Consider the following 13,839-nt stretch of genomic DNA (forward strand, 5'->3'; position numbering starts at 1 on the left):
ACAGGTAGAAGGGTTTGGAGCAACGAACTCTAGAGGCCATTAACAGAAGGCTCCCAACAGCCACCTCTATCCAAAAACAACAAATCTTGGCAGCTTCCTCTTTCTTCTCGGTCCTAAGGACTTGTTTTCTTCACCTATAGCTCACCTACTTCACCTACTTTTTCTGGACCTGCCCTAGGATGCCTGGTGGGAATGGTATTTCAGCAGTGGTGGGTAAAAACTCTAGCATGTGAATGTCATACGTTCCACTATAACCTATCACCTTTTCCATGAAATGTGTTTGTTTTTAACGTGAAACAAATGACTAACAAATTGTCGGCCAAGCTTGTTCAAGATTATACATCTGAAAACCTTTTTCTCAACAATGAATTAAACGAGTCTGTAAGGTCAAGGAAACACACGGTATGTTGTTTTGGGGTTTTTTTTTGGGGGGGGGGAAGCTATGATAAACATTGAACTTTCAAACGAAAAGTTAGAATTTCAGAAAATGTCTATGTGCCTTTGAGAGCTTGCCAGCTTTCCACACATTAAAGACTTTCCTGATTATGCTGGTGGTGATTTTAATAAGTGTGGGGTGTTTTGCTTTGTTTACATTATATAATAAAAATGTATCAACATTTGGAAGCTCTGAATGAGGTCACCAATTTCCAAATGCAGTGGTTTGAAGCCATGAATGACAACCTCATGAATGGATACGAGGGTCCTTTCGGAAGGCAAAGTAGACCCGTGGATTTTAATGTAATCGGCTGAAAGTTCACTGATCGGGTTTCAGATTCCACATTTCACTCACTTGTTGTAATTAGGTACCAGCAGGTAGGTTCCGACCCACAGTGACCCCGTGCACAAGTATCCTCACAGTTGTTCCTTCACATCACTCAGTCCATACAAAGTCATCATTGGTCACCTTTTGGTGTCAGATCAATTAGGAATAGTCACAATTGTTTGAACAGTCTCTTACCACGTTCCTTACGTTGCCAACTATCTGCACAAGGTCAGATTTTCCTTCGATGCTTCCGTCAAAAACTCCTTATGGCCATAGATTGAATGCAGATATGAAAATCCTACGTGTCTTCTCTTAAGCCAAATATTAAAGTGATAGGCAAAAACATAAAGCAATGCTACTCCCCAAACTTTTGGAAAGAGAGCAATTTTTCATGAAAATAATAACCTCATTAATTTACAATCAGTTTATAGTTGCTATTTTAAAATGAATTAACATTTTAAAATTTTCTTTGGGGGCGATTCCAAAATGCTTGTGTATATGAAGGAGGCTTGAGACCAAAAGTTTGCTAAGTGCTGACTTACACTTGCACCTGCTTTTATGAGTCTTAGTTCCCAGGTCCCAGATAGAGCCAATATTTGGTCTTCAGAAAGGCCTTTCTCACACCGTTAGTTAATTCTAATCTATCTTCTCTGGCTTTTGATTCCGTGTGTGTCAGGTGCTACAAGCAGAGCTATCCCTTCTCTCATTTGTTTATTTAGGGTGTTCTTTCAGCCCAGAGACATGAGGAGTAGAAGACAACAGGAAACAGGCCGATCAGAGGCTTCTGGTCAATGCACACTCACTCATGCAGATGATGCAGCATTTCGGGAACATTTGGGGCCTGGGGTTCACATCTCTCGTTATTAACCGGCATTGTCAGGTGTTCACTTGACAAGTATGTGTTTAGTGCCCTGACTCTTATGGGCACTGTATAGCCAACCTCCCCTTGGGTGTTCCACAAGCACTATAAATTCAGAGCCACCAGCCTTTCCACCCACCAGTTCTTCCTCCAGTGTGTCCACCCCACGATTGGCACCATCAGCCACACTGCAGCTCAAGCCTAAAATCTTGTCGATGTCCTTGTCTCTCCTTTGACCTGCAAACACACCCAATTCCCAAGTCCTCCTGAAAAGTCTACCTCTTCAATACCTCTTGAACTTTCCACTGATCTCCACTGGCCCTACTTTACACTGCCTTTATCTCTCAGCTGAGGAGTCTGGTGATGTAGTAGTTACGCAGTAGGCTACTAAAAACAAGGTCAGCAGTTTGAAACCATTAGCTGCTCCAAAGCAAGGCCAGCAGTTCAAAACCATCAGTTGCTCCAAAGGACAAAAGGCTTTCTACTCCCACACATATACAGGGCACTGAATTATAAACATAGAAGTTGTTAATGTTTTGGTGTGTATATTTTTGCCAACATGGGAAAAAATTACATGAATTTTAAAAGGAGGGGGGGGGTCTTTTAGTCTTGAAAACTCACAGGGCCTATTCTACCCTGTCCTATAGGGTCTCTATGAGTTGGCATCGTTGATGGCAGCGAGTTTTTATCCCTTAGCTATTTCATATCTTCAAACCTAGTTCCTATAACTAGAGTCCAAGTCACTTAGAATATTTCTCTCTCTACATATATAATTTGTTCTCTCTATATAATTTGGTTTTGATATTGAATCATGCAGACCACGCAGTTTAAAATCGGTTGCTAACCCGAAAGTCGACAGTCCAACCCTGCTGCGCAAGAAAGGCCTGGCAAACTGCTTCCAGAAAAACTGCAGAAAGCCCTCTGGGATAGTTCTACTCTATAACACCCCAGGTTGTCATGAGTCAGAATCAACTTGACAGCAACCAGTTTTCAGTTTTCCCATCATCATGAAAAGCATTGGGGTTGAAGTAATCATCTCCACTTTACAAATGAAGAAGTCAAGAGTCTAGGAATTAAGTGATGCGTTTAAAGGGAAAACACAGTTCGTTCCTTCCCCTAGCTGAAAGGTTAGGAATCTTTACTCTCGGGATAAGACACAAACTCCCTAACAAGCTACGGTGGTAACTTTCCAGCCTCCCTTCAGCTCTACGGTTCTTTCAACACAAAACATTTTTCCCCTCCATTTTTATTGGGAGCTCTTAAAGAGATTATAAAAAATAGTATAACAATCCATAGTTCAATTAATTCGAGCATGACTGTACAATTGTTTCCACCATCATCTTCAAAACATTTTCTTCCTTCTTACACTCTTTGATATCAGTTTCCCCTTATCCAGCCTTCCCCCCTAACCCCAAGAACCTTTATTAAATATTATTATTGTTTTTATTCCTCTTTCCCACCCATGCCGTCAACCTCCTCCCCCCATGTTACACCATCCAGTGGATACCTACCATTGTTATTTGTTCCCCTCTGTTATTCATTCCCCTCCTGTGGGGTTATATAGTCACTGATACCATGAGTTCCCCCTTCCCCCTCCCCACCCACCCTCTCTGTGCCCTCGGGGAAACATTGTTCCCCTTACTATTTCTGAAGGGTTTTTCTATCTTGGATTTTATGCAACAGATGACTCACCAGGCTTTTTTATACCTGAAGCTCCCTCTGCCTGGGCCATTCTTCCCTTAATCTTCTTTCAGGAAGTTCCTAAGGCCCCTGTACTTAGCCTAAGAGAACAATACCACACTAGTCTTTTGTTTGGGGTTTTTTTCTATTGTCTCAGTATGCATTCCATCCTGTGATCCCCTGGCCTCCTACACTGGCATGTGTGGGAAACAGAAGGAATTCTCCCAAGTTGTCTCCCCAAATATATGCCAAACTTAGCTGTTTGCGAATGACCATATGCTTGGAGGTTATCAAAAGTAGGTCAGGGTTATTCTCCCTAAGGGTTATCAGCCATCAGCCATCTAGACCAAGCAGATACAACTGTTTATCCCACAACAAATAGGGCACACTCCCTTCTGATAAGGATAGTAGTTATTGTCTGTTTCCTTGTAGGAGATGCCAGAGGTCAAACCCGCCCTAGGATGACCAAGGTTAATTAGGCTGCCATCATGAATCTAGGGTCCGCCCATCTTGTCACATGTATACCCCTAGACCTTCCCATTCCCATGGGCACACCCCTAGCTCATCCCCTTCCTGCCTCGCTTATGCCCATCATGCATCCCCTTCCTATGATGTGTATGCCTATTGTACTGCCCCTTCCTGTGACGTGTGGTTACCTGTAACCATGCCCCACGAAGGAGATATAACCCTTGGTTAGCAATAAAGTGGGGGCTCTCTCCTGCTCTCGCAGGCAGGCTCTCCCCAGGAGGACCATCAAGCGGGGCTGAGGTGAGCATGCTACCATGAATTGTGTCTGACTCCATTCATTCAATCTGTCCTCCCTCTCTCATGCTCTCCATGACTTAACTATACTCTTTACTTATTATCGCTGTACAATTGTGCCTACTGGACCTGTGATGATTTGTTGGGGACCCTCCTCCCCCCACAGGCATGCATTAAGGCTTCTTCTTTGAGCTATCAAGACCTATGGATTTTGATGAACACACAGGGCCACGCATCCTAAGTGGCAGTAGCATACAGAATAGAGCCATGTCATTAAACAGCCCCGTGGTTTCACCTATTTTAACCTCTATCCTCAACACACTGTTGGTGTTGCTTTTTGGGGTGGGTGAGGGTTGCTCATCCTTCAGTTTCAATTGCTCCTTTTTGAGTTCAGGATCTGTCCTGTTTAAGGCAGCGTCCAGCACATGTGTAAAATGCCCAGGGCTCGGTGGCTACTTACAAACGCTTGTTGAATACAAAAAACAGAAACTCTTTGTTGCACCCACCGTTTCAATCCTTGCCCCGGATATTGATGGTAACTGTACGTAGCTCTCCAATCTCAAAGCAACCCCCGCCAAAGTTCCAGTTTGCTCCTAAGCGCCCCCTGTGCCATTTCTTCCTCGACGGCACATGCTTGTCTAAATGAACATAACCCACAGAGGACTAAGGCTGCTACCATGTCTGTAACACTCAGGCAGGACAGGCTCAGAGTGGTCTGGACAACCCAACCGGAGCTGCTACTCCAGATGGGGGGGTAGGGGGGGAGTGTTAAGTGGAGAAAGTTCCTTGCACCAAAGAGAGGAAACCCTGAAGAGTGTGGCTCACATTGAAAGCGACACAACACATGTCCACTCGAATGCTAACCTGCTATTGTCGAGATGGTTCAGATCCATAAGGACACCACAGGACCGAGAAGAATGGCCCCACGGCATTTCCAAAGCTGCAGTTTTGTGCATGCAAGCTACCACGTCGTTTCTCACAGGATAGCTGGTAGGTTAGAACTACCCACCTTTTGGTTGGCAGCTGAGTACGTCAGCACCCAGCCATCAGCACTGAAATCCAGCATTGCTAAGAGGCTCGATGAATCGGAGTGCTCTATGGACCAATATCCTTTCTTGGCCGGAGAGTCTAGGCCCTGGTTGGAAACCTGACTTGCTGGCGCCTATGCTTTCAGAAGGGCTTGGGAGCCCTCCAAAGCTTTGGGTGGAGGAAGAAACTTCTGACAACTGAACCGTCAGAGCCCAAACAATGGCTTTCTCTGTGCAGCTGGGCTGTGCACCTGGTGCCTGCACAGGGCCCTCTGTGCTTTTGTCCTTCCGCACACAGTGATGTCCACACACATAGCTGGGCTTATAAATACCCTCCCAAGGAGAAGTGAAATCACTGACCAGTTCTCCTTTTCTGTGCTTAATTGGAGCCCAGCAGCCAAGAGCAGCTGGTACACACTCACATTCGCCCACCGCACCCCCCCCCCCAACCACCACCACCACACACACACCCAGGGCTCAGCCTGCTTTTATGATTTTATGGTTGTGAGGTTTGGGGCAAACATCCTGTTGAGAATAAAATGAGACCCCAGACTGACGATCAGGGGCTAAATTTACCACCTTGAAACAGCAAACAAAAGTAACAGAGAAAGCAAAAGGGCAGATCAAGGCCTGTGAGCACACCATTCATCAAAACAGAACTTCTGAGTATTCGCTGAGCCTTTACCTGTATGTAGAAGGTCCTGGAGTTTGTTATTATTTCAAACAGGTTGTCTCTCATTAGAAGATCACTAGATGGAAAAAGAGAAAGCAAGTTACCGGCATGCCGGCACTGGAGCGGCCATTTCATTTGGCTGAAAATACCAGTACCCTCTTATTAGAACAAAAGGGTTGGGGGTCTCCCAGGCCACAGCTCCTCCAGCTCCCGGCCCACTGAGGGTCCCCTCAGTGTTTGTTTCCTAGGTGGTCTCGGGGGAAGGGGGGGGTTTCGAGCCTGATGGAGCTCCACACAGTGCTACCAGGACTAAGCACCTTTTCCTCCAAAGCTTCCTGCCTAATTCCCACCATACCCTCAATTTCCAACCGGTTTCTTCTTTTTTCAATACGACGATCTACCAAGTGCTTTATGTGAAGCATCCGTGTGTGTGTGTGCGCGCACACGCTTATTGCACTCTTTCATGGACTTTTCTCAACAAGCCAAGGTGATAGGCACGGCTCTCCTCCTTTTCTGGATGAGGAAACCTATGTCCAGAGAGGTCAAGTGACTTGGCCACGGTGCTCGAGTGAATAAATGGCAGACACGAGATTTGCACCCAGGTGTGACTCCAGAGTGGAGGCTGTTAATCGCTACTAAGGAAACCAACTCTTCACTTTCTCAACCCGTCTTGCCCCCAAGCAGCTGTCTCATCAACCTCCTCCAGTTGCTGCACCTGTGGCACTGGGTTCAAGAGCCAGATGTCTCAGAGAGGAGAGAGGGAAGAGGGGAGCAGCTGGCATAAGTGCTTCCACTGAGTGTGGGTTCTGGAAGCTGAATCCCAACCTCCGGTAGGAGGACGTCGCTGGCGCTCAGTTGAGCCCTGCACCCCAACCAAAGCTACCTACAGGGTGAAATGCCTGCTCGGTGAATCCAGCCACGGCCGGCAGGGACTATGTCAGGTATGAAAGATCTAATCTCTACCATCCCCAAAAGAGCGTCACATTGCCAGCTTATAGAGTCACGTGCTATTGCGTGTGATTTGCCCAGAGTCGGAATTGTTTCAAGAAAAGGCTGGTCACAGGTGGGTTTGGCTTGAAGAATGAGGGCTTGTGGGGAGCTGGCAGGGGCTGGGAAGACCCCGCATCCCTGTGAAGGATCCACGTGCGAGAAAGCAAGGGCATGAAGGCCACAGGATCCTGGGGCCCACGGCCGGCTCCACTTTGGAAAAAGCTATCTGTGGAAATGATTTCAAACTGCACAGGCATTTGCAACCCCCTCCTCCCAAATGTCACATGGAAAAGATCCGTTATGAGGTATAGAAGGGATTGGGCCTGGCAAAGGCCTGTCACTGAGAACATGTTTTACTAAAATTATTATTACTTCATGAGTTTCTGCACAGAGATGACTGTTCTTTATGGGTAAGATGTTCTAACCTCGTAAACGACCTATGTACTGTGCATGCAGTGCAGGACAGAGACAGCATCGACTGCCGGGGCAAGGAAGGAAAGCAGGAAGGAAATCCCCACCCCGTTCACGTCCATTCTGTGGGCAACAGAGCGTCTTTCAATTCTACAAGTGTTTATCGATTACCCAGGTCTTCTAAACCCCCCGACTGGGTTAGCAAGAAGCCACATAGCTAACAGGTCTGCAACCTGCAAGCCCTGGGGCCTTCTCTCTTCCTTGGCTTCAATGACCTTGATTCTCACTCCCCAAATGTAAGCTACGTCTGGCAGGAGTAAAAACTTAGAGTAGGAGACACTCTTAGCATTGAACCGTATCTGGATCCCTGGGCATCTAGGTGCTCTGACATGCCCTGCCATGTTAGAAGCCATCTAGGGTCACTGAGGAGCTCATCAGACCCAACCTTTCCTCCCCAACTATCTCCCTCTGGACCCACATTTCTGGAATCTTCCTCTTGAGCAGCTTCCATGAATTGTTATCACTGGGCACCTCCTCCTCTGTACCTGCCATGTATAAGCTCAGAACAGTACTTCAGTCCCTGGTTCCAGGAGTAAGGTTTGCCTACCACAGACAGCTTCAGAAACCAGTTGGCCAGCTGCTAGTAGTTTCCCTGGGAACGCTGGCTCTGCAGGCACAGTGCACGGGATGCAGGGATGCGCATAGTCATCCCAAGAGACTGCAGAATGAGGGCTCATGGCTGCCCAGACACTCGAGGGAAGCTCCTGGGTTTAGACTTAAGGACACCTGTGTCTGATGTTGGCCATGGAGAGAGCTCTTGTGTTGGGACCTGTGTCCCCACTTCGTATACACCTTTGTGCTGTGCCCTGTGACACGTGGAAGGCAATCACTTTCTAGTGGAAAGAGGAACACATTGAAACATACGTGTTCTTGCCGCGCAGCATGGAAAAGAAAGAACAGCTGTGAGTCCTCCTGACAATGGGGCCCTCAGCGCTTTGTCGCCGGAGGAGAAAGGCCAGAAGCGAGGGCAGGAGCAGGGACCTACACCATGATCTGAAGAGATGCTGAAAGGTCACTGGTCTGGGGGCTCTGTCTCCCACGGGCCCCCGTCCTCCTGGAGACTTTACACCTACTTCTACTGCCCGAGGTGCGTCTGAACATTACTCTCGCCCTTCATCGCCATCATCCTTCATTCTCTCCATCGGAAAACAATTCTGAAGGCTTGTCTCCAAGGGGAGAGGGTGCACTTGCCCAGTGAGATCTCACAGCTGTCTCAGCTCAGAGGCAGTGAGTCAGTCAGAAGACAGCAGGCCCCACCCCTAGCTCTTAGAAAGAGAGACGGTCTTTTATTAGAGCCTCGGAAGATAGAAAATGAAGAAATTGAGAAGGAATGGAGATCTGATCAGGAGGAGGAGAAGAAAGGCAGAGATAGCAATTACCCAGACTTGACCAGACACTCGTGCGTCTTGAGAACATCCTTGAGCAATATAGTGCGCAGTGGCTCTCGGTCCTGGTGGGAAAGTATGGAGAGGTAGGTAAGTCGGTCTGTCCGCAGAAGGTTACAGCTGACCCTTTGTGGCTCTGATCACAGAGCAGCTCCCTGTGTGCAGGGCAAGTCAGGGCCGCTCTCACATCACTGTGAAGATGCGTACACTGGATGTCGAAGAGACGGGGGGTGGGGGGCACGCCCCTGCTCATGCACACACTCAGGTGGGTTTGTATTCAAGTGTCGCCCGTTTCAGAAAGGGCTCCCAAACACTACAAACCTGTTCACACTTGAAGTAGCAGATGGTGAAGTTGTCGAGGGCAAAGAAACGACGTTTCCAGCTCTTGCGCTGAAATTGAAAAATACAGAGGCAGGACGTTAGGAAGAGGCTCCTGGCATGTAGGAGGGGTGTCCAATCCAAGTCCCCCAGGGACCCAACCCATGGAAGCCAGGCTCCCACATTTGGTGCGGGCGAAGGCTTCTTCCAGCCCAGGAACAATACTGACATGCTGGGAGGATGGCTGGCTCCCAATATCATAATGGTTGGAGCCCTTGCTAACATAGAGGACCATGACTCTTCCTCTCAATCTCTCTTCCCTCTGCTACCTCTACACCCACGGGCTCCGCAGCATCACCAGAAGCCCGACCCAGCCCCTGTGCTGACACTCACCACGTTCCCTTGCTTCACACAGTAGCCACTCTTAATGAGGGGGGGCCCGGTGGAAGCACGGCAGCCTGACGTGGGGATGTAACTCTGAGACCTTCGCAGGATGGCGTGGGACCCTGGCTCATTCCCTTCCTGCCCATCCCCACCATTCTACAAGGAAACAGTCAAGATTAGCACCTCCTTCTCCCTCCTCTTCTCAGTCACACTCCCCACCCACTCCCTCTGGTCACAGAAGAAATAAATGTTTACTTTGCTCCCATGGTGGTGCCCTCGTGGGGAAGCGCTGACGCACAGGGCTGCTAACTGCAAGGTCAGCAGCTGGAGAACAACGCTCACGCCACAGGAGAAAGACTAGCTTTCCCATTCTCATGAAGAGCTACGGCTCCAGAAACCGCAGGGGCAGCCATACCCTTGCCCTTGAGGGCAGCGAGTGATTACAGGGTCGCTCTGTGTCAGAGCTGACTGTGGCAGTGAGTTTGGTTGCTCCTCTCAGGCACAGTAGTGTGTGCTTTCACGGAACCAGGCTTGGAGAGAGTAAGCTGACCCGGGAGAGTGGAAAGGACAGAGAACACAAACCAGAGAGGAGATGCACATACAAACGAGAGGGAAGAGCGACAGGGCCTTATTTCCAGCCTCCTCTGCCGTCTCATGGGCTTAGAGAATTAAAAGCCCAAACCCACTATCATCGGAAAGATTCCAACTCATAATTACCCCCCCAGAATAGAACAGTTCTGCTTCATAGAGTTTCCCAGACTATAAATCTTCATAGGAGCAGATAGCCTCATTTTCTCCAGGGCAGCAGCTGGTGGGTTTGAGCCACCAACCTTTTGGGTAATAGCCCAATCCTTGACCCACAACACTACCAAGGCTCCTGGGCTTAGAGAAGGTGGGCTCAATTTCGGCACTACTATTGCTCGTACCCCCCTGCCCTGTATTTCCTTAACTACTCCACTTGTTCTTGCTCCCCTTCCAACCACCGTGGGCTCGAGAGACCTCTGGGTACTTAACTGGCCATGCCCCAGACCCTCACGACCCCCAGGCCCGCACCTGGTTGATGGGTGTGTGTACCACCACCCCTCCGATGATCTCTGTCTTGTAGGCCACCTGTGGCTTCTTCTCCAGGCCTGGAGGAACCACCGGGCTCTTGATAACCTCAGCAGCCAGGGGCAGGCTCCCACCTTTGGGCACCTAGAAAATGAGAGCATGGCCAAAGGGAAATGAGAAGCTTAAGAAAAGCTGAGGGCCCACAGTGAAGACAGCCAGGGTGATGCCAGGTGACAGTTATGACAGCCCTGCCCTTCCACTGATCCGTATTTGAATGTAAGGAACTCCACGGGCAACCTCCTGCACAACACGCCACACACTCATACTCCAAAAACGCATACTATGTGCCTACGACGAGCCAGGAGCCCTGGTGGCATGGCGGCTACAGTGTCCAGGGGCGACTGAAGGAGGGCAGCAGATTAAACCTACCAGCCGCTCCTTGTTAACCGACTGGGGCAGCACTACTCTGTCCTCTGGGTCTCCTAGGAGTCGGGATCAACTCGATGACCATGGGGACTTGGTATTTGCCTGGCTGGGACGCAAAGATAAACCTCAAACGATGTAGACATGGCCCATGCTACTTGGGGAAACTCATAGTAAACGACTCATCAGAATCATTAAAATGTCAGTGCAGGTCATTAAAAAAAAAAACAGGAACCAAGACAGAGAAGGGCAGGTAACTAATCAATGGGGATACGGGCAGAGGATGGAAAGGAACCAGAAAACGTGAAGCAGGGAGAAAGGACACAGCAGGGCAACAAACCAGCAAAAACGAGGGAGAATTAGAGGGACAGGAGAGTCTGGCTATACTTCCTGGCCTGTCACTAAGTAACTAAATGGCTTTGGGTAAACCATTTCACCTCTCTAGGCCTGAACACGCTCATCTGTAAAATGGGCTGGACTCGGATCTTCATGTCATAAAGCTGTTGCAGTTATCAGAAGTTCAGAGTATCCAAGAGGGCTTCAAACATTTCCAGGAAAAACGGAACATCAAGATCATGGAATTTTTTCCCCACAAACATTCTGACGCTCCCATGTATATATGTTTTTCATTCAAAAAATACAAACGAAAGTATAAAAATGACAATTAATAGTAACATTTACAAGCAAAGCCCTTTCTGAACAAGGAATGTATTTGCGGCTCTTTGACACGGTGGCTTCTGAAAGCATACAGAATTCCCTAGCTAGTTAACGACCACAGGCCAGAGGCTGTAAACTGCTGGCCCACAGGCCTAAATTGTCCAAAGGGTGTTTTGTATGTCCTATGCCGGGCTGGTTGGTTGGTTGGTTGTCAAGAATGTAGTATTTTGGTTCACATAAAAATCCAGATTTCCAGGTAACCCCAGTTCCTGCTCTTGTTGGGTCCGAGTCACAGGGACCCTGCGCACAAAGAAGGAAACCCCGCCAGGGGTGGGCCATCCTCGCCACTGCTCCTCTGCTGGAGCCCCTCCACGAAGCCACTGCTTCAGTTCATATCGTTGATGCCTTCCTTTCTTTGCGATGCCCTGCTACTTTACAAAGCATGGTGTCCTTCTCCAGGGACTGGTCTCTCTTGATCACACGCCCAAAGTCCTTGTGAAGTCTCGCCTCCAAGGAGCATGCTGGCTGTATTTCTTGCAAGATAGACTTGTTTGTTCTTTTGGCAGACCGTGGCACTTTCATATTCTTTGCCAGCACCATTCATCGATTCTTCTTCCATCTTCCTTAATCAATGTCCAACGTTAGCATGCTCATGAGGCAACTGAAAATATCATGGCTTGGTCAGGTGTACCTTAGTCCTCACGGGAACGTCCTTGATTCTCAACCCATTCACGGGATTATGTGCAACTGATTCGTCCGATGCCATGCACCCCTTGGCCCCTTGACTGCTGACTCCATGAGTATTGATTGCGGATCTAAGAAAGATTCAATTCTTGACAACTTCAATCTTTTCTCCATTTGCCATACTGGTACCTACACTAGTCCGATGGTGAGGATTTGCTCTTTTGACCCTGCGTTGGCATCCACACTGCAGGCTGCAATCCCTGATCTTCATCAGCAAGTGCTTCAAGTCCGCCTCGCTGTCAACAAGCAAGCTTGTGTCATCTGTGCATTACAGGCTGTTCACAAGCCTTCCTCCCATGCTGATGCCACACTCTCAGAAAATGGAAGCTATGTTCTTCAACTGGTGGCCCCTACATTTATCCCCAGTAGCACAGTCCGGGTCAGACATTTATGGCGGTGTTTTTCTTCCTCCATGCTTGCTAATATCATTTATATGGAGTCTACAAACTGGTGAAATGCTTCATTTTGTAATAATAATATTAGCCCCACATGGCTAATAACTGCAATCTGTCTAGACATGGAGGCCAACCAGCGTGCACTCTACAGCATCACATGGCACCTGGTATTTGGCCGTGACATTGGGGAGGATGGAGGATAAGGACTGTGGTAAGCTGAAGACCATACTTCCCATCTTAAGAGGGAATTGCCTCCCTTTCACAAGAACTAAACACTCGATCTGCAAACAAAATAAGAAGCCCGCTTCCATCACGTCTACAAGCATGGGTATCAGTAAGACCTCCAGGAATGACAAGAACCTAGACCTTTTCTAAGAGCAGCAGCTGTGTGAGATCTTTGCCAGAGACAATGACTGGAGCCCACACCATTTGGTCTCTGTCAAAGGAGAAGACCGCTGTGATTACACTGAGCCTCTGGGGGAGAAACAGGAGCTTCTTCCTGGCCGGAGCACTCGGTTCACGTAGGTGTGTGGAAGAGCCTCCTCGCTCCCCTTCCCTGTGGCTATCCGAGAGATGTTGTTTGTTAAGCGCTGTCCAGTCGGCCCCACACATGATGGTCTCCTCCTCAAAATGCCGCTGGGCTCAGCACCATCGCCATGATCAGCAGTAAATCAGACCATTTCTAACCTCAGGGCTTTCACTGGCAGATCTTGGGCAAGTTAATCACCGGCCTTTCTTGCTGGGCTGTCCAGATCGGGGACCGCCACAGACACATGGTTACACATGACCTGCATTGACTGAAAATGGCGCAGGGGCTGCCACACGTAAGGCAAGCATCCTCCTGCTCAATCCCTGTGCCTGGGAGAGCGAAGGCTGTTGATCAGAGCCATCACTTTGGCTCCGACTCAGGGATCCAATGGGTCAGAGCGCAACTCCTTCGTAGGGTTTCCCAGGCTACAATCTTGACGGGATCTGATTGCTCCTGGAGGTTCTCTTCTCCTGAGGAGCAGCTGATGGACTCAAGCGATGTGGTTTGTAGCCATGCGCTGAACCACTGGGCCCCGAGGCCCCTTGACTCATCGATAGTAGCAGCGTCCTTTCCTTAGCTCTCCATTGAGCGGCAGGCAGCGTGCTTGGCTCTTGGCTGCATTACCTCTAATCTGCACAGCGAGCTCCTCTAGAAGAATCATTTTCTCCAGTTTACATGGGAGGTAACTGAAGCTCATTAAAAATCAGTAGTTCCACTACCTGACTGCC

The 13,839-nt window shown here is 48.7% G+C and overlaps 1 protein-coding gene across 7 annotated transcripts in view; it reads right to left on the bottom strand.

The window, feature by feature from the left end:
* The window catches only part of PLEKHA2 (pleckstrin homology domain containing A2), a 76,104-nt gene that overhangs the window by 14,386 nt on the left and 47,879 nt on the right, over window positions 1-13,839 (bottom strand). For all 7 annotated transcript variants that reach the window (XM_075556639.1, XM_075556644.1, XM_075556638.1 and 4 more), the window contains 5 exons: window positions 10,367-10,507; window positions 9,323-9,469; window positions 8,933-9,001; window positions 8,606-8,676; window positions 5,778-5,841 (listed from right to left, as the gene is read on the bottom strand). In XM_075556639.1, the coding sequence (XP_075412754.1) occupies window positions 5,778-5,841; window positions 8,606-8,676; window positions 8,933-9,001; window positions 9,323-9,469; window positions 10,367-10,507 (492 nt within the window). The remainder of the gene's footprint in view (window positions 1-5,777; window positions 5,842-8,605; window positions 8,677-8,932; window positions 9,002-9,322; window positions 9,470-10,366; window positions 10,508-13,839) is intronic.

This window comes from Tenrec ecaudatus, chromosome 8, assembly GCF_050624435.1.
Source record: "Tenrec ecaudatus isolate mTenEca1 chromosome 8, mTenEca1.hap1, whole genome shotgun sequence".
In the NCBI taxonomy this organism is placed as follows: Eukaryota; Metazoa; Chordata; class Mammalia; order Afrosoricida; family Tenrecidae; genus Tenrec; species Tenrec ecaudatus.